The sequence below is a fragment of the Podarcis filfolensis genome (genome assembly GCF_964270895.1).
Source record: "Podarcis filfolensis genome assembly, chromosome: 1".
Taxonomy (NCBI): domain Eukaryota; kingdom Metazoa; phylum Chordata; class Lepidosauria; order Squamata; family Lacertidae; genus Podarcis; species Podarcis filfolensis.
In genome coordinates, this window is record NC_139604.1 from 104446131 (window position 1) to 104474074 (window position 27944).

Consider the following 27944-nt stretch of genomic DNA (forward strand, 5'->3'; position numbering starts at 1 on the left):
TGCTGAGACCCATCTCAAGGGCTAGATGAAAACATTTTGGGAGTATGTAGTTTGAGCTCAATTCAGGTCCTTTTGCTCAAACTTACACTAGTCAGCAACAGCCTGCCAAGTGTGGTTGTGAGTTCTGCTAGGGGGAAACAGTATAAGATTGTTTACATATAAGAATACATTTTTTCTTTATTAAATGATTATGATCAAATTTAGCTATTGCATATAGACATAGGCTTACAAATGCAACCATCTGTTCTATACATAAAAACTTTATTATTAAAAAGCAAATATATTTGTTCTCAATGAAACAAAGCTAAAACTGAGTATTACCAGATTTATTACAATTATGGTGTGTACTGTGTAATACTGCTTCAACAAGAATCATAACTTGCATAATTTATAACAAAACAGAAGCAGAACAAAAAAACCAACCACCACACAATGTCATAACATTATATGGCTATAATAAAATAAGCATACCTTACTTATGGAAATAGGCAGCAATATGTTTTTGTTTATGGTACTATAACTATGTGTTTTTCCCTGTGTAGACACTGTAGACAGGTGGAGGACATCAATTTTTCTCCTCTGTTTTGAAAACACCCAGATTTGATAGTGTTTTAATTAAGTGTAGTAATCACAGACTTTGCCAGATATTATCCAAATGATTGTCAAATTGTAAACTTTGGATAACAATTGACAATTTTGTTTCAATTTTTGCTTGTTAAACTTCACTTAGAAAATATAGAAAAGATTTCCTAACAAAAAAACCAAACAAAAATGAACACTTACTAAACCATCAACATACAACTGATTGCAGAAAATAAATATTTTTCGATTTCAAGAAATTGGATTTATAGCATTTTATAGTCAGTTTCTTTGTTCTTTTCTAGCCAAGAAGAATAAACATGAATATGCCAGAAGGCAAATCACGAAAGCCCATTGCTGACAACAGACTTTTTTTTTTTACAACATTTAGTGTTTCTGCAGTGCAAGCCAGAATAATAATTTTGACTGTTCAAATATAAAAGATAGTACAAAGTTATAATCAATGGACTAAGACAAATTACAGTATCATGGAAACCAAAAAAGCTCCCCGCCCCCCTGAATTATATCCCAGTTTGGTTTACTTTTCCAAACTGTAGTTTGTACTTAGGCCTTTGATATGCTCTTTTTCTGAAAACTACACTACTTTAAGTTGTAGTTAGGCAGCTTGCAACACATCAGAGCATTTGTTTTACAAGTACATCAAATGGAAAATAAAGCTGAAATGTTGATTCAGCTAATCAACATCTGTTGCACTCCACACTTAGGCAGCACTTGATACAGCAAGTTTCTTCAAATGATCCATGAAAACCTGCAAACTGACATCGTCAGTGAGAATGGGTGCTCCAGATTCCTATAAGAAAAGGGAAAGCGTTAGAAAATATGTCAAATTCATTAAGCGAAGCCAAAATATTCCATGAGAACATGTACTATGAAAATCAGTAAGTCTAATCACTGTAATTAAGTAACCAATATACCTCCACATTTCCCTTTACTAGACAATTAACAGCTGTTCCAATAGGGGCAACGGCAATCGCAGGGAGGAAAAATGGGCAATCAGTGGCTTCTCCTAACTGGCAACTGTCCCCTCAGCAAATATAGAGAGGACAGGCAGCAGAAAGGAACAAAGAAATAAGAAAGAACACAGAGAAGCTTCAAGGCACAAGAGGAGCAGAAAAAGCAAGAAGAGAAAGACAGGATTTTATTTATTTTTTACGAAGTAGGCAAGAAAAGTTGACAAGAGAAGCAAAGCACGGTAAACAGGAACCACAGGAAAAAAATGGAAAATATTGAAAGGAAAAAAACAGTTAACTGACAGGAACAGAGAGAGTCAGGAGGAACGAGCTGTTTCACCAAGGCAGGAGAGAAAAAACTGAGGGGATTCACTCCAGTTCTGCTCTCCTGCCTTCCTCATAGCTTGTGATCATTACCCAATCCAATTAACCCTTCCTTATCCCACTGAAAAACAACTTCTGAACCTGGTGTTATTAGTTTAGCTGGAATGTAGGAATCTGCCACCTAGCAACTCAGATACAGTCGTACCTTGGTTGCCAAATGCCTTGGAACTCCTATGTTTCGGCTCCCAATCATCTGAAAACCGGAAGTGAGTGCTCCATTTTTCAAACTATTTTCAGAAGCTGAACGTCCAGTGCGGCTTCCATGGCTTCTGATTGGCTGCAGGATGCTCCTGCAGCCAATCAGAAGCCATGCCTTGGTTTTCGAATGGTTTGGGGAGTCAAATGGACTCCCAGAATGCATTTTGTTCAAAAACCAAGGTACGACTGTAATTGGCCCACCTTCCTCAATATTGTCTGCACTGTATAGTCTACATTGTCTACGATGAGTAATAGTGATTCTCCAGGGTTTCAGAAGTATTTTCCTGCGACCTTTTGCATATTAAGCATGTGAACTACAGCCATAGTCCTAGACCCTCCATGAATCTGCTAACCTTTCTTTAAGATCCAATGGTAATGAATTTCATACAATATAAGCTTTTAGGCTGTCTCTGCTATTCGGTTTCATCAACAAAACTGGCTTTAGTACATTTTCTACTGAGAACAATCTTCACCTCTACCTAATTTTTTTAAGGCCTTTGAATATTTTGTATCCTATCAAAACTCCCAGAAGGAGAGAAACACATTGTTTCTAGGCTGCAAGAAATGCTTATTTTTAAGGGCAACAAAAAAGCAACATAGCATTTCCTTAATCGGAATGGCAACTTCTAAAAATACTGTATTGTTTTTGACATACAAGTTTTAATATTGGTAATCGCTCTCTATTTGATTAACTATCAAATTGTTTTATGAGAGTTAAAGCAGGAAACATTATTTCTATTATCTTAGCCTTTTGATTAATCCACTTGAAACTTACCTGACCCCAGGCATACATATTATTGTGGGTCTGAGAGGGATTCACTTTAGAAAGCAGAAAACGAGCCTTTAAACAAAAATAAGGAAAATAAAGTTATTCTAAATAATGTTTACAGTCCAACAAGAATGGACTTTATTTACACTCCAACAAGAATGACCATCATGTGATCTGTTATATAGTCTGCATTCACAGAATCATAGCTTTTATTTTTTTAAAAGCATTCAGCTTTTGTTAAGTATGAAATATTAAAAAGTGCTAAGTGAGCAGCAACAAGGAATAAATGTACACAGCCCTACCACGTATAGTTTGGCTTGAGAAGACTGAATGAAGGTGAGCTATGTTCTGGGAGCCTATGCAAACAATAGTAAGGGGGTTGCTGCTTGTCTTGTCTAAATCCTACCAGAAAATGGGGGGTGGGTTTGAATCATGAGCATCTAAAAGCAGCTTAAATATTCAGCCAAGCACATGAGCCATCACATGCTCAGTATGCTAGAAGTTGAGTCATAATTCATACCTATTTCAACTACATGAAACTTGAAAGTTTATTAACGCAAGTCCAATATTGATTTGGCCTGTCTTGCATTTAGCAAGATGATTCCATAAACCACTGGTTTTCAACCGGTGTGCCATGGCACCCTGGGGTGCCTTGAATGATGGTCAGGGGTGCCGCGGGCAACACTGGCCTCTGTCCCTCTTCCCTTCCCTCTCTTCCTCTTGTGCCCTCTCATCTTTCTGCCTCCCAAAGGCTTGCACAGCTGTTTGTTGCAGCAGCTGTGGCTAAAAACTCCCCAGGCAAATGTTGCCTCTGGGGCTGGCCAGGGGGTGCTTCCCAGGCCCCTGTGGGGCAATGGGAGGAGGCACCTCTCTTTGGGGTGGAGAGGCAGCTCAGAGACCAGGGGCGGCTGCTGCAGCTTTCCAAAGGAGAGGCGAGGGGAGAGGAGGCTGAGGGAACACTCCACAAGGGAGGGTGTTTGAAAAAGGGTGAGAGGCTGCCAGCTCTGTAGGCAAGAGGTGACATAACTGAGCTCCTGAGCCCCACAGGGGTGCTGCAGAAAGAATGCAGTTGGTCAAGGGAGCTGTGGACCCCAAAAGATTGAAAACCTCTTCCATAAACTGAAGCAACAATGCTTTACCTGACTGCCTCCATGCTCTGTATCTATGTATCGTGGCATTGGAAATCTGGAATGAAGAATTTCCTGAGCATCATCTGATGGAGCCTGGAGCAAATGGCGGAAGTTTTCGTACTCTGGCATGTCCTGGTAGCCTGACTTGCGCCACTGAGCTATGGTCTATAGAGCATTAAACACACATTGTTTTATTCATCCAAACAAGTTTTATATAATCTAGTTTGAGCAGGAAGCAGTAAGAAATCTTGGGGAACAGGTCAGTCAATTAATGTTTTAGCAGTGATTTAATCACCAGAATTACACTATTGTAATTATATTTTTACCAAGAGCAAATAATAACTGTGATATTCCATTATGTTCTGAATAACAAATGCTCAATAGTTTCTCATTTTTCAAGCAGCAGCTCTGTCACAGCAATCATACATGACACCTAGTGCCATCATCCTCAGTGGAAGTATGCCATAGTAAGTAGTCATAGAATTGCCTACTTAAGTGTTATTTATTAACTGAAATACAAGAATGTATGTTTACTGACAATAGCAACTTCCGTAAATATAGCAGGTAGTGAACGTATTAGCTTTCAAGGCCTTAACCTATAAGGATTTTTGCACACAAGCACTTTCATAGAAAATTCAAGTACCATGATGGCCTCGAGAAGCTACCAATATGGACACATGACAGAGCTCCACCAAGCAACTCCACATGACAAGCAGCTCCTAAAACTGGACAAAGCATAAGAAATGGCCTCCAGTACAGAGCTATTGCCATGTGTGGGTGACAGCCACTAGTTTTTTTTATATATAATATATTTATTAAAATTTTACAAAAACAAAAATTTGCAAAATACCAAAAAGAAAAAAGAAAAGAAAAAAGAAACATACAAAATTACATAAAAGAGAAAAAAAAGATACACATACAGAGTACAAGAAAAAAAACAAATAGATACAAAAGAATTAAAAACAAACCCATTTTCTATAACTTTAAACTCATTAGCTTGTTTCCTTGACTTCCTCACACCTCCCCTTTTTGTATTCCCATTTCAATAATCAGATCAGCAAATCCTTACCCTCTTTCGTTTATCTTAACTCTATATCTTAACATATTATAGCTCTATATTTTCATCCCTTATCAACTCATTTTTGCATATTCTCACTAACTTTGTTGCTAGTGCCTCTTATTTTCAATCCAACATCATTTTTAACATTCATTAATTTTACAATGTTTCTGAAGATAGTCTTTAAATTTCTTCCAATCTTCTTCCACCAACTCTTCTCCCAGGTCTCGGATTCTGCCAGTCATTTCCGCTAATTCCATATAGTCCATCACCTTCATCTGCCACTCTTCCAGGGTGGGTAAATCTTGTGTCTTCCAATACTTTGCAATGAGTATTCTTGCTGCTGTTGTTGCATACATGAAGGAAGTTCTATCCTTCTTTGGCACCAATTGGCCAACTATGCCCAGGAGAAAGGCCTCTGGTTTCTTCAGAAAGGTATATTTAAATACCTTTTTCATTTCATTATAGATCATCTCCCAGAAAGCCTTAATCTTTGGGCACGTCCACCAAAGGTGAAAGAATGTACCTTCATTTTCTTTACATTTCCAACATTTGTTATCGGGCAAATGATATATTTTTGCAAGCTTGACTGGTGTCATGTACCACCTGTATATCATTTTCATAATATTCTCTCTTAAGGCATTACATGCCGTAAATTTCATACCGGTGGTCCACAACTGTTCCCAGTCCGCAAACATAATGTTATGACCAATATCTTGTGCCCATTTAATCATAGCAGACAGCCACTAGTTTTAATAAGTATGCCCAAATAGTAGGATATGGAAGTCAAAGTGACTTGATCTTACCTCTCCATGATAAATAAGGATCTGGAAAAAGGTGTCCATGAGAAGAATGCGATCAGGCAGAATACTGCTGCTATCTAAAAGAACAGGCTAATATAAAAAGAGAAAAGTGTCTTAACTACATATACAAAACAGAGAAATCCATTTCTTAAAATTCAGCTTTCTCTGTTACATTTAGCAAGCAACATAACATGCTCCCAAAATTTTCTTGTGCAAAACTGCTTTACATTTAATTTAAAGCGTCAATTTAGTTTGAAATTATTTTCCCAACAATACACTAATGAGTCTTCTTCATTTTCAAGTTTTCTTTTTGCAGCTATTCATACACACTAGGTCATACACACCAACATACCTCTGGGGGTCCATTGAAAGAATAGGCATATAGAATTGGCTGAACCATTATAAGGGACTGAGTCAGATCTTGCCGCATGAAATGATGGCGATAGTAGGAACTTTCATCAGGACTGTTGTTGAAGACTTGCAAAAAAGGAGATCTTCTTAAATGGAACATAAACTGCAAAATAAAACAAACCAGAAATTCCCCCCAATGTTTCTTGTCCACAAACCCAGCTGCATCAACAGTAGCAATGTTTCTTTCCAAAAAGATTTGATACTGGTTTATGTCACTGAGTTTAGTGACATCATCTAGCTTGTCTGGGACATAAAGAAAGACAACCTCCAAATTTGTAGGGTAACAATGCTGACAGCAAGGAAAAGACCAGGTGTGACCTCTGTGGCCAACAAAATGATAGAAAATCACAGAAAAAAATGTACTTCAATTTTGTCTGTTCATTGGACAGTAGTCTAATACAGTTGTGAAATGAGGTGTTTAGGGCTGCAAGTCCTGTGAAAATTGTTGACACTGCATGTAATTTACAACTGCACTGTTGTATGTATGCTAGTAGTATAATATGCCATTTTATGTTTAAAAAGTGCACACACTGTTCTTGTAGGTGTTGTATACTTTTTCATTGTGGACCCAAATTGCTCTTGGTGATCTTTTTGCAGTTATGTTTTTTTACTGAAAAAGGAAAATTCTCAATGAAGGCATAATTTTTAAAAATGAAAAATTGTGTTATAGTTAATATCACACTTAGATGTTTATATTTATAGCATGGTTTATATTTATATAAATGCTCTCGAGTGTTTAAAGTTATGACAGTCTTGTGGCACATTTGATCCCAAAACTAGAATGATACAGTATTTTTTAAAAGTAGTGATTTAAAAGTCTAAGAAATTCAGAACAGCCAAAGTTAAAAGGCTTAGAATGAGAAATACTATTCGGTTTTATGTTGTACTGCTTCACAAATACGAAAATGCTGGCATGAAACATACGGTAACTTTTTTTAAAACTGCAACCTAATCAAGGACACTTGGACATCTTACAATAAAGTGAATATAAGCATCATACTGGATATAGAATGTTCTCTATTTCACTTCATTCATACTCACCTGTGGGTAAAGGGAAAAGGTTTCTGAAAATCTGAAGGAACTTGGATCATCCTTGTGATATTCTCCAAATTTCTGACACTAGATAAATTTTAAAAAGTCTTTAAGTTTTCAGTGTGACACTTCAAATACTATCATGACATTTTCAGAAATATATACTTCTACTTTCACTACATTACACTAACTTCACTACAACCTAACTTCACCGAAGTAGCATGGGGAGACTTCTAAAATTCTGTTCAAGAGTGTCCGGTACATAGTTACCATACATAGATCCCAGAATGAAATCTAACTAAAATGATTCATTCAATACCAAATGTTTAAGACCCACAGATTTTGTGGAAACATTCACATCAACTTTAACAGTTAGCAATAAGCTTAATGTTTGTATATTATTTTTCGGCTCTCAGAAGAGGGAGGAATACAACTGAGGCTTCCAGACAATTAAGTTTTACTTGAGCAGTATATCTATTGAGAAAAAACATGACTTTAAAAATTGTGGAGTGAAGTTTTGAAATGCAAGAGTTAGAGGTAATTATGACAAGCAAAACCTTTGGCTTATTTTTGTTGGCACTTTATAGTACAAAGTAGATCCACTGTGAAAAGCCTTCTTTATCATTCTTCTAACATCTTTCAGCAAGTTCCTTTGCAACTTTATACACTGTATATAAGCCAGCCAAATTTACATCTAGCACCAGAAGCACATAAAACTATTCAAAATATACATTTCTCAAAATGTAACAATGTATCAGATTGCCGTCTTAGGAACAAACAAGATGCGGCATCATTCACACAATCATCAGTTGAACAAATGTTTGTTGGTTTTTAAAAGTAAATAATAGGAGCAGTAGCCCATTCTGGATCAGGACCTCTACATCTGCTATTTGCACTGGGGGCAGAGAAGGCGGATACAAGTCCCAGGTCCGGTCCTAATCTCTCCCTAAATACAATCTCAGATGGGAGGAGAAATCAATATTTTCAAACATTTGTAATGCCTTACCAGTCTGATGAGCTGTCTGTCCAACCACCTAAGAACATCAGGGCCTTCCTCCGTCTCAGCCCTGTACACTGCCAGCCTGGCCATAAGAATGGCAGCCGCCTCCTGGTCAAAAGAAGCAGCGATGTTTTGAATCTGTGTCTGAGCATCAGCCCAACTGCAAAAGAATAGCATTTGTTTACCACACATGTCATCAGAGAGAAGCAAAAACGTATCAGTTTAATAATGAACAGCTCCAATCCATGTCGCTCCTCCAAATCAAAACAAAGCTCCCTTACGCAATTAAGAGAAACATAAAACATGCAGGAAGCTCACTTTGTTGCAAATACAACAATTCCTTTAGAGCCAATTTAGACATTATGCCAGAAGCAGGCCTTGCAGAATCATCAGCAATTCATGATCCCCTGAAGGAAAGGCATCATATAGCTCTCTGCACACCATGCTCTGAATCGTAATCACACACAGCACACCTCCATGGTTGCTAATGTGATCATGCATTTGTGGAGGTGTAGGAAACTGCAATGATTAGGTATCCAATTCAATTGGCACTGGCTGCCAATCTGCAATCAGGCTAAGTTCAAGGTGCTGGTTCTACCATATAAAGCCCTATATAACTTGGGATCCAGCTACCTAAAATAGTATCTCACCCTTCATATACTCAATCAATCACTGTGCATTCTGCAGTGAGGGCTTCCTGCAGATACTATCTCATCAGGAGGTACTTCTCCATATAGAAATGGGGCCTTTAGTGTTGTGGCACCTACTCTTTGGAATTCCCTCCCATTAAATAATAGACAAGCGCCGTCTTGTTTGCCTTTTCAGCCTACTGAAAAAGCTTCCCTTTCCAAAAAGCCTTTTAAGTGGAGAGTTCTTTCCCAGACCTCATCTGTACTGGATTTATGATGTTTTCATTTTCTTGTTTATGTGTCTGCTGCCCTGGGATTCTTTGGAATAAATAAATATTGGCAGATTAACAAAAATCAGGTGCTCTGCTGTGCATGATTTCAAAGTGCTTTCCGCTAGTGTAAAGTCAGCATTACATACAATGTCAGACCTTACATACATAAGGTCTACTTTCTAAGCAAAATACTGTTTGTTAAACAGTGTGCATACCACACAAATATCTAGAATAGCACATCAGAACTGAGGGCTTACTTTCTGGCAACAGTGGTCACTCTGATTCGTCTCTGTCCACTCGAATGCTGGTACTGAGTCACAAACTGGATTGCACCTCGCCCACCCTGAGGAATTGGAGCATTGTGCTGTTTCGAAGGGTAAATGGTGAAGAGATTAAATTGAACAGAATCACAGGAAAGTTGTGCAGCATGATCACTACATTAAGAATCCCATCACTGCCACTGTCAATTATATAATTAGAGGTGATTTGTCAGAAGCTACTTTAATAAGTGCAATATGCTGTACAAATATGAAAAAATTAAGTCAGTAAGCTTACTGCCTATATTTAGCTACAATTTAATTCAACACTGGAGCAGCTTCCAAAACAGAGTGCTTTAAGTAGAGAAAATACTATAGGAGATGTACAAATCTGAAGGCAAGACAGGAGCACGGTAGATGAGACAAGATAATACGGTGTAATATGTATATAGCTACTTAGAGCAACCAAGTGCTTCACAAACACGACCTCAGCATTTCTTACAAACAACCCTATAAGGTAAAAAACTATTACTACCCTCATATTGTAGATGTGGGCTGAAGGCAGGCAAACTACTAAGGCTGCCCACCAAGTTCATTACACAGGTGAGAACTAAACCAGGGACTTCCTGGTTTGTTGCTTAGCGCCTTATGGTATTACAAGCTACAGCAAGTCTCAAAAAATGTTCCTAATTAAAATGGGGAAAACTATAATTTGCTTTCCCCCCTCCCCAAGTGATGAAACACACAAGGAGGCCCCATCACATAATTCTTGAAAGAAACTACTTTTGTAGACCATATCAGCTACTTCCCCAAAGCTCCAATTAAAATGGGGAGGAAGAAGTGGGAATTGTGCTTTTTCAACCACCTACCTCCTACACAATCAGTAAAAATATTTAAATATGCACATGTACTCTAAAAAAATTATCTTACCTGATTAACCACCTCAAAATACAATCCTAGGGTTGTGGTAGGATTAAGTCCACAAATCTTCCACTGACATGTACCTCCTGTTCCTATCTCCTGCAAAAATATTACAAATAATTTTCAGCAAAAGTTACATTTGCTATACACAGCAAATTGTAGGATTTGGGAAAACGTACTGCTGTTTTCAATGGTTCCTATCCCAGTTACTTAGATACAGCAAAATTATATATATAAGATAACACTTAACATGTTGTTAACATGTAACATGAATTTCCACAGACTCGAGTATACTTTGGCTGCGTGAAGGAAATAATGCCACATTATGGTAGTGAAGAAAGCCAAATGAAACAATGAGCCACTATACTGGCACTAAGCAAGACATTACTGGTACACATCCAAAGAACTACAGGGTAAGTAGGACAAATAGTGAAGTTTATAATGCTGATACACACACACACACACACACACACACACACATATATATATATATATATATATATATATATATATATATATATATATAGTGAGCATTGTTGAACCCAGGAGGCACCACAAGAGGTACAATACATAAATAAATAAGCCTATATGTAAGGTGCTTATCGCTACCTAGAGCTTTCTACTCCTCAACAATATATTCACTACTTTGGAAACTGAGTGGCTAGTGAAATAAACACACACACACACACACACACACGGCAGGATTCAGTTAATGAGTCCTGTCAGTAGAAGCCCTGCACAAGGACTTCTCCTTGTACAACAGGGCTTTTCCTTCACATCGCCCTGCGCAAACACGAAATTGTCTCTAGGGGAATCGGGAGAACCCCTGGAACGGCACGTAGAGGTGAGGAGGGGGATTGTTCCTTCAGGCAAGCCAAAATGCTTTCCCTGTCAGAACAATCACCTTAGTGTGACATTGAATTACTCACACACAGAGTGGTATAGTGTAATCGCAATATGATACCCACTAATGCTTAGTCACATCAGAAAAAGCTGGATCTACTGCATTTTTATGTAACAGGTGTAAGGGTTGGATTAAAATGGTATCAACTGTTCTAAACCAGCCAACAGCCACACAACTCACTGCTCACCCGGCCTGAAGGACAAAAAGTCAAAACTTTTGTAAAATCATGCCTTTGAAAATGACAACATGCTAATAGGATTTTACACAAGATTTTACTACATAATTTCTATAGCATTTTGTGTGTGAAAAGTGAGAAAGGCACAGATTGTATATGTGATTTACAGGTTAATCAACTTACATTTTCTGATACGCAGGGCCCTTTAGAATTGAGAGATACACAAGGTCCAATAGCTCCAGATATCTTTATTTCTCTTGAAGTCTACACAGATTGAAGAGCAAAATAAAATAAGAACAAAAGATTGTTCCTGCAGAATGTAGGATAATCTTTCCTCTTGGCAGTCTGAGCTTGTAAATCTCCTTTACTAGTAAACAGCAGTGCTAACAGAGGTCTGCACAGTCATTTGATTCAGAATGGAGCAGAAACCAGACAGCTTTTCTTGTAGTAAAAATGGTTTCTATGAGACTGCACTGTGGGTAAGTATGTAGAGAACTGCAGCCTTAAACAACTCACTGGATCAACTAAAAGTACTCCTTGCACTAAAAGGACTTATGAGACTTCATTCCTCTAGTTTGTAGACGCCTATACACTTTAACTTTACATCTCCTTTACAAGTCCAATCTAGAACAAGCATTGGTGGCAGAGATGACAAATCATATCTCAGAACAAGCACCTGACCCAGAGTACCCTCAAAGTTCCTTAGAGTCCCACACTTTCGTACAGGTGAACATATGGAGATGTTTTATAAAAATGCCAACCAGCTCAGTATTGTCTACTCTGACTTTTCACGGCATCATCCTTTGTGGAGATAGCAGATACTGGGTCAAGGACCTTCCATGTGCACACCATGTGCACTACCACTAAGCAACAGCCCCTTCCCAGATATATATTTTTCCTCAGCAGCATATTCATATGACCAGCAGGATATGGACAAATCACCATACTATCCCCTGGATCTCATGCCCTGCTGCCCACGTTCCATACTGGCAAGAAGAAATGTTATAGGAATTGCACCTTTATGCAACAGAGAAATATTTCTGTTGACATTCAGTATGTATTGTGAGTGCAATCTAAATATCATATCAACAGATTACAAGATGTTAGAGTGAGCTGTGTCTGCAAAGGTACAGGAAAGATAAAGGTAAAGGTAAAGGTACCCCTGTCCGTACGGGCCAGTCTTGACAGACTCTAGGGTTGTGCGCTCATCTCACTCTAAAGGCCGGGAGCCAGTGCTGTCCGCAGACACTTCCAGGTCACGTGGCCAGCGTGACGAAGCTGCTCCGGCGAACTGGCACCAGAGCAGCACACGGAACGCCGTTTACCTTTCCGCTAGAAAGCGGTACCTATTTATCTACTTGCACTTAATTGTGCTTTCGAACTGCTAGGTGGGCAGGAGCTGGGACCGAACGACGGGAGCTCGCCCCGCCGCAGGGATTCGAACCGCCGACCATGCAATCGGCAAGTCCTAGGCGCTGAGGCTTTTACCCACAGCGCCACCCGCGTCCCTACAGGAAAGATACCCAGTTGCATATCTTGTAAGTCAAGGATAGGAATTCATAACAGTTTTGCCAAGCAATGAATGCTGGATCACAGCCACACTAAATTCCAGTGTTTATTTTCACTGTAAAATAAAATACTACGACCCCAACGCTAAAGGTTTAAACTAAAACACTGACTGAACAATTGTTACTAGCAATAATAATACCTTAGTGCAATAGTTTAATTAGTTGTAAACAAATGTGATGGAATAACAACACAAGACCTTTAAAAATATTTATAGTAAAATTCCAAATCTTACTTTGATTTCTAAGGTACCTCCAAATCCCATCTTGAATTGCCCCTGTGCATCTTTGGTAAACACACGCTGAAAGGTTTGTTTGAACAGGGATGTATTGAAAGAGTCTCCCATTACCATGTAACCCCTACATGGGGGAAAAATGAATAATTAAGTCAAACAATATATGAAAAACGCGAAAGAGAAGTTATAATGGAATCTGGAACTGCTCTAAGTCATCACACTCTAGGCTGCTACCACAAGTTCACCTGTGAAGATTTCTGCTCCACTCCTGCCATCCCATATTTCGTTGTGATATTGCAGATCTATATGCTATGTATAAAAGTGACCATCACAAGCACTCATGGAAGCAATGCAGGATCAGCTTATATCCATTGGCTTCCCCACCCCACCCACAGCTCATTCCTGAAGAGGCATAATGTAGTAATATATATATAGATTTTATTGCATTAGCCGTGTGGCCATAGCATGATATACATAGAAATAACAGCATAACATAAAATGGGGGTGGGGAGGTAAAGGTAGATATCGTCCTGGGCAAATACTTAAAGGGGGGGGAAAGGAGATAACAAAAACAACAGGGGATTTAAAACATCGAATGACCGATAGTTCAAGAATAAAAAGACAAAAAACTGCTGAGGCTGGAGGAGGATCATTAAAGGGGTCCTTCAGCTCCTCAGATTTGTCCTAGCTCCATTGTCCTTGTACTATAAAGCTACTTGGAACTTCATCCGATTGTGCAGAGTATCGACTACAGCTGTGGTGTTGAAAAAGAAGTTAGTGCAGCTTTCCTCTTCATCACACTGAGCAGGAAGTTAGCTGTCATCTCGGTGATCCAACAATCAGAATCTTGCAAAAAGAGGGACACTATCCAGGGCTGGATTGGGAGATGAAGCTTGTTCATGAGAGGAGTTAAAAACCGAGATCTTTCATCTGTCCAGTTGGGACAGAAGAGCATTACATGTTCCATAGTCTCCAGGGCCGAGTCATTACAGTTGCATGTTCTGTTTGCGATGGGGACTCTGGAATAACGACCCGACAGAACTGCTGTAGGAAAACAGTTGAGACGGGCACAGGTAAAGGCCCTTCGCTTAGCCTCCGAAGAAATTGTGAAACAGTATAGAGGGATTCCTTCAGGGGGAGGAATAGCTAGGGCTAGGCCTGAACACGGCCCTCTTGCATCGGCAGCTGTGTTAGAGAAGTCAAGTAGCTGTAACTTCTTTTTAATTGAAGGTAGGGCCGCCGGACTGATACACTCTAATTTAAGAACAGTTTTGCAATTCAGATTAAAAAGAGAGCGGAGTTTGAGGTTGATTGTAGTTTTCCAAGGGGAATTATGAATATCTCTTAGGATCAGATTGGAAAAACCACCTCTAATTCGAGCATCCGATGCTAGTTGGTGGGAGCTATAGGAAATGGCTCGACACCATGCTCGTTTTACAATGTAGTAATAAAACATGGAAAGCAGCACTGAGGGCCCAGTGGCTATCCCTAAACAATTTATTTCACAAACAGACCATTTTATACATATCGATGTAGAAGCGCTGGCAGAATTTGAATAGGTCTGCTTCAAGTAAGACTTAATTGGATATCACCCACTGATTTTGCGGGGTGTGCCTTTCATGCTTGCAGCACACCATGGTGTAGATTATGGGTGTTAGGGAAGGAGAAGAAAGAAAACATTGGTGCTTGACAAAGGACAGGAGGTTAGAATTGATTTGATGATACTTTCCAGCACTATAATCCTACAATAGTGCTTCTGTGCAGCAGCATTTAACTTTCTCAGTAGAGAGAAAAATCTTACTTTAAGATTACTCCCCAGAATAGTATTATGCTCAGTATTAATAGCTGTGTGATACAAAATCTTTAAACAGGAGAAAGGAATATATTGCAATTAAGAGTACTAGTCAAAGGGTATTGCTTTCTGACGTGAAAACTCGTTTTAATCTATAATTTCATGATTGAAAAAGATTAATTGTAGTGACTACTTTGCTGACACAGACATACTCATGCAAACATATGCAAGTCCACTTGACTTCCAATATATAGCTTTTCTCTTAATTACACAAGAACACTGTTTCTGCATATAGCCTCTTTTACATTACTGTAAAATGTAACACATACCCAGTGTAGTTAGGACAGCACTTCATCTCCAGAAGACCAGTCTGATCTAATGCACATGCATAAATGTCAATAACGTGACCGGTTGTAGCAGCGTGATTTGCCAAAGCTTCAAAATGCTAGAGACACAAATGTAAACATAACTTTTACTAAACAATGCAGGTCAAACTTTCCACATTTTACATTAAGGCTTCAAACGTTCTTCAGAAGATGAAGTGTATTTGCGAAATTATATTCTTTCAGATGCTATACAAGACTAGATCAGTATTTAAAACAGAAATATGTTTTAATTCATAATTGTTCTGATTTTGTATAAGCCAAAATAGCTACCTTTACTTGGGGGGCGGGCATTCCGGACAACAGATACAGTTTGAACAAGATGAAGCAGAACTGCATCAAGGAGCAGCCCCAAGCCCTATATCTGATATTTTAGGGGGAATGTTGTGACCTTATCTAGAATGTAACACTTTTTCCTAGTTCAACTTCCCATCCATCACCAATCTCATCTGGATTAAACTTTATTCCATTGGCATGATGGCTGTCAATACACTGTGGTTTTGAAGGGAAGGAAGACATATAATCACACAGCAGTTTCAAGAGATGCTACATGAAGTATTGGACGGGTGGAGAATTACATGCTATTTCTTCCACAGTCCTATATGTTCCATTATGCTTATGTCACCCTCTGTCAAGGCAAGCACACAAAATATGCCTCCAAGGTTAATGGAAATCTACCAGTTTGTTTTGGAGGGGTTTTAATTTTAGAAAATATGCAGTCACTGAATAAATTATGTACAGATCTCACATTACTTTACATATATTCCAAATAATTACAGAATTTAAAACTTATGTGTTCTTACCTTAGTACCCTTTTTTACATATTTGGCATTGTCTTTTTCAATGTCATGCCAAGACCTTATAGGCACCTTAAGTTCATCTCCTACAACCATCCCAGGTCCCTGTGTAGCCGGTCCGCCAATAAACATCATTATACGGGCACCAGTGTTAGGAAAAGTACACTGTGGGATAATAAATGTTTTTAAGACAGAAAGCAAAAAGATGTGTTTCAAAGACATATTGCGATGATATTCGGAAATGCTGATTGAGTTCTAAAATAGGTTGAACTGTGACCTAAGGTTAATGCTGAGACCTATTTAACTAAGTATTTTTAGTATTTGCACTATAGTCCCTCACTTTTCTATAACTGCAAAAAGAAACAGCTGAACTGGAAAAACTTCAGGAAAGTCTGTTTGCAATCGGAGGGAACAACCTTCGGCATTTTTCCAATTTCAAATCAAATTCACATTGCTTTAACCCATTCAGGTAACCCAGATAAGGGCAGCGAACTTTCAGATGCGCATAAATGAAAAGTTGTTACCTCTAGCAGTCCTACAGCTATGGAAAGTGCCACTCCAGAAGACCGCAAAGGTCTTTTCCCTTGGGGAACAGGCCAAGGATCACGTTGCAGTTCATCCAAAAGATCAGTGAGATTCATGTCAATTTTCTGGACCGGCTGTAAGAACCTGGAAACAAGAAAAACATTAAGTTAAAAAGAAGTTTCCCTTGATTGCACAAGCTTTCAAATAATTCTAGACCATTTATATATTTGCAAAGTATTGACCCACAATTATAGTGTTTAAAATACAAATTAAATTTTGTTATAAATTTAATGTTACATGGGTGGTATCCAACTAAGTAATACTTGGAATAGACCTTCCAAAATCAATAGACTTAAGTTAGTTCATGCTTGATGTCTCCCTGTGTTTTTATATTATGTTGGAAGCTACCCATTATTATTATTATTATTCATGACAAACTTAAGCCCATTGATTTCAGTGCTTCTACCCCAAGTATGACTTAAGTTGGCAGCTGATTTACTTTCATTGTGAGTCACCCAGAAAGCTTGTTACTGGGTGGCATGCATATAAATGAGTAAATAAATGAATGAATAGGATTTGGCACAAGCTAAAGTTTGCATCTTGAGTACACTTGCTTGGAAAAAAGAGAGTTGGGAACAGGGATTGACCTCAATATCTGACATTTTAACATTTTTTATTCATCTATTTATTATTACGCTTATAACCCACCTTTCCTCCAATGACTCATACTGCAAAATTACAAAGCAGGGCTTACTGTAAAACAATTTAGTACATTTTTCTTCTTAATAAAAACAAATACCTGTTTGATGGTGGTGGCTGCTGAGCTTGAGGGCCACGCCCCACTTGTGCAACATTCATTTTTGTAAGTCCTAACATTTCCTGTGAGTATATTTAACATAATAAAGTTGAATATAGTTACATATTCAGCATATAAACAGCAACAACATTTTAAAGAAAATTAAGGAATATTTCTTACTCATTTACACCGAGTCTTTTTAATTAAAAAAATCTCTTACTTTTAAAAAAAGTTTGGAAACATCTTTATGATGTTGATTTTCTCATTTTACACATTGAAAAGGTTTGCTTAATTCCTTAACTGTTCAGTAAGGTACAGATTTTTTTACTTCCATCTTCAAAGACAGAGCGGCTCCAAAACTGGAAATACCATTTTTTAATATTAATTTTATATTTACCTGAAGCTGTTTTGCAGTCAGATCCTTTGTGCCTCTGAAAACATAACTTTTGTAAATCCCCTCACAGCCAAGCTCATGAACTTGCACCATTCTCCCAAAAGTAATGAGTCCAACCAAAGCAGTTGGAGGGAGGAGACTTAACGACATTTGCATGGATTCCTTCAAAGCTTGCAAGTCTTCATCTTCCATACACGTGTCAACAACATAAAGAAATATCAAAGGCATCTGAGGTCCGCGCTTTAAGAAAAAGTGAACAAGATTGCAGCATTAACATTACTTCAAAAAGTCAGGAATAGCTTTGTTGTAACTATCCCCAAACTATACCTGATCAAATGCTTTCTTGGGAATACTCATGCAAAACCGGCTTCAGCATGGTTGTATCCGTTTTACAGTCCTAAATAAAAACACATGAATCTCTCTAACACTATGCAAAGTGTAAGGCACTGACTTGGGCAGACATACGTGTATTAGATTCCAGTGTTATTTAAATCTGTTTTGCTATACAGTCGTACCTTGGTTCTCGAATGGAATCCGTTCCAGAAGTCCGTTCGACTTCCAAAAATGGTTGAAAACCAAGGCACGGCTTCAGATTGGCTATAGGAGCTTCCTGCAGCCAATCAAAACCTGCAGAAGCCGCGTTGGACGTTCGGCTTCGCAAGCTGAAACACTCACTTCCAGGTTTGCGGCATTCAGGAGCCAAAACGTTTGAGTCGCAAGGCATTTCAGAACCAAGGTACGACTGTATTGCTTAGCACTCAGTTTAGTTGAAACAAATGTATAAGCTGAAGAGCACTTGTGCTACCGGCTCCATGGTGGCTGAAACATATTTAGGATGTCACCCCTGAACTACCCATGCTCCTCCTACTTCTGAGTTACATAGGTTTTAGGCTACACTAATTGTTCAGGAAAGTATGACTACAGCTGACTCTGAGGTGGAATCTACACACGTATTAAAAATGCTTTGAAAACGCTTTTTTTAAAAAATGTTTTTAAAAATACATCGAACTCACTATGCCATCTAGTGTCACATTTGTATATTGCACTTTACAACACATCTAAAACGTTTTATTTGCCACTATATAGCTGAGTCCTTGTCCAAACTCCACATATTGGAGACCATCACAGTGGCAACTTTTCTGACCCAAGAATCCCAAAGATTTTAATCAAGGTATTTACCTGTACGACATATTCAATGCTAGAAAACTGAGGTAAGAGTTCTGCAGGCTGGTTCATCTCAGATATGCCTGCATACGTAGGAGGAAACTGCAGAAGAAAAGGGATCCAATCAAATGAAAAATTCAAACAAAAACCACTTTGAAGCATAAATTTCTATACCAGTCAGCCTTTCCTAACCTGGTGCCCTCCAAGTGCTTTAGAATATAACTCTCAACATCCCTGACATATGGCCACAATATGTGGGGCTGCTGAGAGCTGAAGTCCAAAATATCTGCAGAGCAACAAGCTGGAAAGGGTTTACCTATACTAGTCTATTCCACCCCACCCCAACCCTTTACATGTTAATATTATTACCACTCATATCTCAATCTTAAAATGCATTCACCTGAAAGTTCTCTTACCTGATTTCTCTGGTAACAAAAATTGCAAGCCCATAGTTTTGCTCGGTAATCCACTTGGCTACAAAAATAAATTTTAAAGTGTTTTAATAGACAAATTATGAATGCAAGTCAGATACTTTGCAGTTTCATGCTTAAACATGGGCACAGGTAATACAGCATAGTATCTAACACTGTCGCTCAGCAAGAATGTGAAGGGAAGCAATTTTTGGCCATTCCCCTCCCCCAACACACACCTTAAATCTGTTCCTGATGTAGTGGGGGCTGGAGAGGCAGGGGAAGGATAGCTTAAAACTGCATCTTTCCCCATTCTTCCGACAGAAGCTTTATTGTCAGGTCACTGAGACCGTTGGTCAATGGTCAACCCACAAACTTTAGTCTCATCATTTATTCTGATCAAAGCTAGTTATCAAAACTTTTCTTCTCTAACCCATTAAAATATTTGTGCTTTATCTTAACTCCTTCCTGATACCATAAGTTGTGTTTGGTACTGCTTTTTATTCGATTACTGTTAAATTTATCATTTTAGTGTGTTTCCTTACAATTATTGCAAATTACTTTACGCTCACTGGGGAAAGTATAAATATTCAGGGAAATAAATAAAATTAGAGTTGTGTCTTGCCATGCACCATAACAAAAGGCAGAACAATTATATTAAATAATCTGGTTAGCCACGTGGCTGCAAGTTAGTTAAGCAGTGAGTGGCTGATAATATTGCAGAAGCAAAGTGGCACCAGTGTTACCTTTATTTTGGTATTTATAGTTTTTGGCATGTGGAAATTTCAGGGATACCTTTTCTGTTAATGGTATGCAGCACAGCACATTAAAAAAAATATTGCAGATTTGTACATGGCAAGCACACATATGAAGCATCACATAGAAGCTCTGTGTACATATGAGCCAGTATGATTTCAGTTAATTTATCCACGAGAAAACAGCTTCAGTACAGAACCATACATTATACGTATGCTTTTAAAGTCCTGTTACAATCAACAGGACTTGCTTTAAAAAAGATCTTGTGGGAATAAGGTATTAAGACCCTTGGGAAAAAATACTACAAAATAAGAACTGTTTTTACTATTTACACTTTTTGGCCATTTTTTTTCTAACTGCTGTCATGGATAACTTTATGGAGCAAGAAAAATTCTGTAGATAAGGCATGCTCACAGTTACTGTCAACTTCAGAAATGCACTTCGGAAAGTATCCAAATCATACTCCAAACAAACTCATTGAAATCAATTAAGTTACTTAACTCAATTGATTTCAGAAGGTCTACTCCAAGCATGACTGAAGCTGGATATCACCCATAATGAGCTGCACTTCAGATAATATCTTTTATGTGCTGTGCATAATTTTGTATTGATTTGTGAGGGTGTTGTTTTTTTAAATGTCCAAGATACTAACTATTTGTAACATTTTTTTATAGCGAAGGTCTGAAAATAAATTTGTCTTTCAAACTCCCGAACATAAATAATATATAAAATACCTTTTATAACAATAATAAAGTACTAATATCCATGCAAAGTTTAAAACTCTTTATCTGAAATTACCATAATGGATTTAGAACAGCTCGGCAGGTAGTTCTGCTGCAGAGGACCGGCTCATACTGAATGGGAGGCAAGTCAGGCCGCTCTTTCAATGGTGTAAACAGAGAGGCCACAGGAACCACCATCCTTGTAGCCTCAAGACGACTGGAAGGCCATACATTCCAGCTGAATCGAACGCCATCCCTGTCTTCATTCTGCTGAATGAACTCGAGGAAGGTTGCCATCACTGCGTTCTTATTTCTGAAACAGAAGCACACATTAATGGATACATGCAAGTTTTGGAGAATGAATTAGAAACCAAGCCTCGTTTCATTTGAACGGGCATTATGGAGCACCTCCAAGCTACCTGCATTACTAGCTATCTCGAAACACATACATTTTTCATAGAGCTACGTGCGGGAAAACAAAAAACAACTAGGAGCCTCTGTTGCATTTGGATAGTGGACATTCTACAGTATTGCCAGTGCACATATTAAAAAAGAGATATCATACATACATCTCTCAAGCGGCTGTAACATTGCAGCAATATAAAGTGTCAGCTCGAAAGTACACTGACCTGCAAAGTAACTTTGATTTGAGAAGTGTTATCCAAAAGAATATCACAAGGATTACCACACTCCCATTCATTTCAAAACAGTGTGCACGGGGGAAGGGTTCATTCACCTCTTAAGTTCTTTAACTAGCAAGTTCAGACTGGTACTATGCAATACACACCACCATATGTGGTTGCTACAGATTGCTGTATTATTCAAAGCTTGGTAAACACATCAGATATGGCAGCAGCTCAGCAGTACAGTCACCATGGCACACCACTCACATTGGACAAATTGAACTGCAATGAAAGTATCCAGTATAATACAACAGTTCTGTATTACCACACCAACAAACCTTTGGTCGTTTTAAATATGACCAACCAGACTTACACACTAGAAGAGCAATACAGAACGAGAGGGGGGGAGCAAGACAAAATAGTGAACATATTCAAGAGCTACCAAGCTCAGCAACAGCCATGTCTTCAGTAAAATTCCTCCAACCTTTCCGCTCATAATCTAGGAATTATTCAATTTATCTGTACTCTCCATGCCAAACACTCTTCATGTATCCTGGGTCTGCAGCAGCCCCTAAATTGTGAAAACCCCTCCCCAGAGAGGTGTGCCTAGGTAGCATCTTCATTGTGCAGCTTGCACTGTATGCTGGAGATACAACTCCTTACCCTGGCCTTTGACAGTTAAGGTATGGTATTTTGTTTTGCGAGACCCACCTCTTTTGTTGAATTTATATTTTTCTATTCTACTTTTAATTGTTTTACTTTTTGAGGGGGGAAATATTATATCGTTGTAACCTGCCCTGAGCCCTTATAGTGAAAAGTGAGTAAGAAATTTTATAAACAGCCTGATTTATATTTGTTATTTTAATACCAAACACCTGTCAACAGTTCGATGTGGCTTTGTATATGTAAAGCCAAAAGTTTTATTTGTTAGAATTCCAAAGCTGAATGCCAAAATACTTTCTATTGTACATGTATGGTTTTATTGTAGGTGTGTAATTTTATTGTAAGCTGCTGTGCAGGTTCTACAGATCAAGCAATAAATAAATAAAAGCACTATAGGCAAGTATCAATGTTGCAAGTGGACTATTGAGGGAGTGACATAGATGGGAAGATAATACCACAAAAACCTACCCTGGGCACATCTATATTGCACAATGCATTTGTATCATACTGGCTGCACTGGCATGCAACAGTGCACCATGGGCTCCCTTCTCCTCTTCCAGTGCAGCCGCAAGAGTGGAAACCTTAGTCTCCACTTTCAACTAACCACAGTAGCTCATTATGTCTTGACCTGGACAAACCATAATTAGTATTAACTCTGGTTTTCTGAAAGAAGTTTGAACCATGGTCAATAATGATTGTTCTCAGGATCCTACTCCAGAATGAATTCCACAATCATAAAATGATATTACCCACCAAATACCTTCCACTTATTGCAGCAGCTGTAGCTTCAGTACACTGGGGGGAAATCTCAAGCTTCAATTTAGGTGTTTCTAATAGCTGTATTGGGACGCGGGTGGCGCTGTGGGTAAAACCTCAGCACCTAGGACTTGCCGATGATATGGTCAGCGGTTCGAATCCCCGCGGCGGGGTGAGCTCCCGTCATTTGGTCCCAGCACCTGCCAACCTAGCAGTTCGAAAGCACTCCTAAGTGCAAGTAGATAAATAGGTACCGCTTACCAGCGGGAAGGTAAACGGCGTTCCGTGTGCTGCGCTGGCTCGCCAGATGCAGCTTGTCATGCTGGCCACGTGACCCGGAAGTGTCTACGGACAGCGCTGGCTCCCGGCCTATAGAGTGAGATGAGCGCACAACCCTAGAGTCTGGCAAGACTGGCCCGTACGGGCAGGGGTACCTTTACCTTTACTAATAGCTGTATTATCCAGCTGTACTGAAAAAGTCTGCATCAATAAACTTTTGAAACTTGCAGGTTTCAACAGCAGCTTGCCAAGCAGAACAAAGTGATGCTGCAAGTTGGGGGGGAGCAAGGAGAGAGCAGAATTTCTGCTGAAGTTGCAGAGCTCACCAATGCAGCTCTCTGACCTGCAATTATAAGCAGCCAGCTCCCTGAAACTCTGCTTTTAATGAATAGCTCTTATTTTATTGCTGTCATTGACAGAATTACCCCAGCCGAAGCCCATGCAAAAAAGCACAACACTGTGTTATCAAAAGGTCCATGGAGGGAAGAAGTTGAATAACTTAGCAAAACGTGGAAAAATCAGAGAGCAATAAATCAAGCAAGATGTGGGAAGAGGTGGTGCTTAGGTCTTCCCTTGTCTGCCTCATACCCACAGCAGACCCAAAGTAGCTTTTCCCATTACAGAAAGAAAAATCCCAAGGGGGAACACGTCTTTGAGGGGAGGGGGGTTTGAATATGATAAACAGTGAGAAGGAAAACAGTTTAGCATTCTCTGTGCCCCTCCCTACCACTTGTCTACTCTTCACACTTTCCTCCAAACAAAAATTTATTTAATGAAAAAGAGTGTCAGGACTCTGATTTTGAGTATTTGCATACAATGTGTACTTGGCTCTTTGCTACCAAAATTTGCAATAAATATGATGAAGGAACAAAAGCAATACCTGCCCTACATACAGATTTACAGTTGAACTCTGCACTTCCAAAGACATGCATATAGCCAGCTATAAGAATATTCTCATCGGCAACTCAAAATTATAGGCATTTGGTTGGGTGCTTCACTGAGCTCCATGTAAACAAGCTTGTGTCAAGCACAAGCAAACTAAGTAACTGTGAGCAGAATGACTCTTCCCTTCTCTGCTCAATGCTGCCCCCAATAACAGATTTAGGGGAACTCTCGGGGCAGATTCAGGAGGTGTGCGAGGGAGGAGAGGGGGGAGTCCCACTGCGTAAACTGAAGTCATTCCCCTCACACAATTATTTAACTGAATACCTTCCATTAACTATCCGTGAGATAAAGACCTTAGGATGAAATGCTTCCACTTTTTAAAAAGCCACTGTACATTGTTTTATTACATGCTTACACATTCTACAAAGACCAAGGTACACACAACGTGTTGATTAGAACAGACGTCTTCAGACTTTTCAGATCTGAAACTCACCTTTAACCCCTGTCTACAATACAAGACACAAACTTAATGTGTTTATTATACTGGTGTTAAGTATCTTCCCCTCTCCCTTCTCCATTTTCCCTTATTTTATTTTCTTAAAATATAGGGGGAGGGAATGATAGCAATGTCACCAGCACAACCCCTTTTACACGTTTGTGGGTTCTAATCCACCAGTTAAAGACCAATGGATGAAAATATGCTTACCTCTCAATACCACATCATAGCTGACCTTACAAAGCTTATGCATACATTTTGGCTCAGAAAACCTGATCTGGGCAAAGGAATTTATCCCATCTTCTTCCTTTATTTTTGCCTTCCAAACACGAATTACAGCCTAAAACACTAGGCACAACACAACCTATTTTCTTGTAAGTTGTACCAATTTAAGTGGAATTTACTTCCAAGTAAGTTTGCCCAGAACTATGATGTTCATCATAAAAGTACTACAAATCTATACAAACATCTAGTAAATACAGCATATCTAAAAACAAGTTATAATCCAGCATAAGACCCCTAAGCAAGTTTAAACAGAAGTAGATCCCAGTGAGTTCAATGGGACCCACTCCTTAGTAAATGAGCTTAATATTGTAGCCCTAAGTATGCTTACGCACCAACATGATTTTAAATACTTACCTCTTTGTTCAGCTGAGATTATTAGCTCCCTAAAATATAACTTGTAAAATTAACGCTCTGAACTTCAACAAAATCTTCATACCTAACATTCAGGAAAACTTTTTGGTGTGTACAGAGACAGTTTGCTGGTTATGACTGACATAGCCCTATATGGTTTGGATCCAGGCTAGCTGAATAATTATTGCATCTCTCTTTATGGGCCTTGACATCTTCTGAGGAGGCCTTTATCTTGGCTCCACCACCTTCATAAGTACCTTGGTTGAGGACATGAGAGAGGGTCTTGTCAGTGGCAGCTCCCACCTTGTGGAAGGCTGCACTGACCTTCCTCTTGCTTTTCTTTCACCAGCAGGAAAGCACTTTTTTGTTCTAGCAGGCCTTTGGCCATCAACTAGCTGTTCTGAAAGGGTCTCCCGAGAGTGGATGTGGTAATTCTTTGTGCTTTTAAATGGTTTTAAGCATTTTCAGTGCTGCTTATATAGGGCTACTTGCTTGGCTAACTTTAATATTTATTTTTAATTTGTGTTTTTAATTTGTGTTGTAAGCTGCCTTGGGATCTTCACTGGGAGAAAGGTGGAATATAGAATAAATACCCCACATTTATAAAACTTTTAAATTAAAGTTTCTAAACAAACCAATAGAAGCTGTCAGAAGGCTGAAATGGGCTGCACTGAATGTATGTTTAGTATCATGCTGCATGTCTGTTTATGGCAGATGATATCGTTACCTGTGAAGTGAATCACTTTCAAAAGTGAGTGTACAGCACTACATATATTCCCTCCCTTGGAAGATAATCTCCAATGCTATTGCAACTTATATATTAAATCCAGGAAAACATATGATTACAAATAAAGCTCTTGGGAGAGAGAGCTTGTTTTTCTGAAAACCCTGGGGGATTATCAATGGAGGCTTCTTGTATTATAGAAAGAAACTGCGTGACTTTTTACTAAGATCTGTTCACTCTACTACTAATAATTGATTTGCATTATTTGTGCCAAATACTGCCATTTCTGCAGTGTGGGAACACAGTGTACACATTGCTCAGACAACAGAATCCTATGGCACCTTAAGCATTAACAAATGTTTTGTGGCATTAACGTTTCTGGGCCAGAGGCAATTTGTCAGCTGCATGAAGAGGAACTCCATTCATTCCTGACATTCTAAAAGAAGAAAAACCATAGAGCGGAGAACCAAAGCAACAATGTATTAGCAAATGTTTACCTATTTCATCAGTTTGATGTGGGGGTTATTTTTGTCTTTAAAACAGTTGGATTTAGGGACAAAAATACACTGCCATGTAGCACAATTCCTGCTCCCTCTTTATGATCCCGACTTTCCCATTCATCTTTACATCTTTGTGTACATCACCCTGCTTCATTTCTTACACATCCCCTCTTTTATTTCCAAACTATCCAGATGATTTAAGAGCAGCACTCTTAGTCTCCTAACCCCACAGGAAAGCAGCTACTTACAGCGTTTCTTGGGCATAAGGTACTACAGTGGTACCTTGGGTTAAGTACTTAATTCGTTCCGGAGGTCCGTTCTTAACCTGAAACTGTTCTTAACCTGAAGCACCACTTTAGCTAATGGGGCCTCCTGCTGCCGCTGCGCCGCCGGAGCACGATTTCTGTTCTCATCCTGAAGCAAAGTTCTTAACCCAAGGTAATATTTCCGGGTTAGCGGAGTCTGTAACCTGAAGCATCTGTAACCCGAGGTACCACTGTAGTTCAGGCCGCTGACTCCTCTCCTCAGTAAAGTTCAGATGTGAAATCCCAATATCCTTCATACCCAACGCTGCCCAAACCGGGGAGGGAGGCGGGGTCGTTGAAGGGGCAGAATAAGGCTTTGGTTCCCAAATGCTCCAGCCACCGTGTGTGCCACAACCGCCTACCCACTCCAAGTCTCTCCCTCACACACTTCGTCCACAGTACAGCCCCTCACCTACAGAAGAGGGCGAGGGAGTATGAGAGAGGCTCGTCCTGGGCTGGGGGCGAGCGGAAGAGGGAAAAGGGGGGGGGCAGTTATATATAAAAATATGTATTTTATAATCACATTATAAAATTTATAATCACATTATAATCACAATTCTAGCTTTGGGGAGGGGAGGAATGGGAGAAAACAAGCACCCTGGCGCTGACCCCTCGCTACGACTTACCTCAGCCTACAAGTAAACGGGAGCGGCTTGGGGGGTCTTTTGGGGGGTGTCCCCCGACAGGCACCAAAGCGCCCGGGGGTCAGAAGGAGCGTCTCTCACGCTGCGCGCGCTCCCAGCGCCGAGTCGGCGAGCGGCTCTCCGGCGGGACTTGACTCTTGTGCCACTTCGGCCTCCCCTCCTCCTCCTCGGAAAGTGGCGCAGCCCTTCCCTTCGCCCAGCCCTTCGCTTCTACCCACCTGCGTCGCTCAGCCAGTGGAGCAGCCGCCTCCGCCGCCCGCTTCAGCCTCTCCTCACACGGGAACCCAGCAGCCTGAGCGCTGCCGACGCAACCAACATGGCTGAGGGGGGAAGCCGGTGCCACGTCAAAAGGGGCAAGGAGCGCGCATTGCGAGGCGCAGCCCGGAGAGAGGCGGGGTCTC

General features: G+C 39.6%; 1 protein-coding gene across 6 annotated transcripts; it reads right to left on the reverse strand.

Moving 5' to 3' along the window:
- Positions 1-242: 242 nt before the first annotated feature.
- Positions 243-27944, reverse strand: SEC23A (SEC23 homolog A, COPII coat complex component). 6 transcript variants are annotated; one of them, XM_083613548.1, is made up of 21 exons: positions 27762-27923; positions 21109-21345; positions 19561-19618; positions 19160-19246; positions 17984-18220; positions 17590-17669; positions 16790-16934; positions 16272-16430; positions 15415-15530; positions 13294-13417; positions 11676-11756; positions 10423-10512; positions 9493-9599; positions 8341-8494; positions 7344-7421; positions 6244-6405; positions 5836-5981; positions 4041-4818; positions 2908-2973; positions 727-1390; positions 243-674 (listed from the first exon to the last, which is right to left on the reverse strand). In XM_083613548.1, exons 2-17 carry the CDS (start codon positions 21327-21329, stop codon positions 5841-5843), a joined length of 2040 nt encoding a protein of 679 aa, XP_083469674.1. In that variant the 5' UTR covers positions 21330-21345; positions 27762-27923; the 3' UTR covers positions 243-674; positions 727-1390; positions 2908-2973; positions 4041-4818; positions 5836-5840. The 6 variants fall into 6 exon arrangements, with proteins under 6 accessions (XP_083469674.1, XP_083469671.1, XP_083469672.1 ...); XM_083613545.1 differs by having other exon boundaries at positions 4041-4196; positions 5895-5981; positions 27762-27922; XM_083613546.1 differs by having other exon boundaries at positions 4041-4196; positions 5895-5981; positions 27526-27922.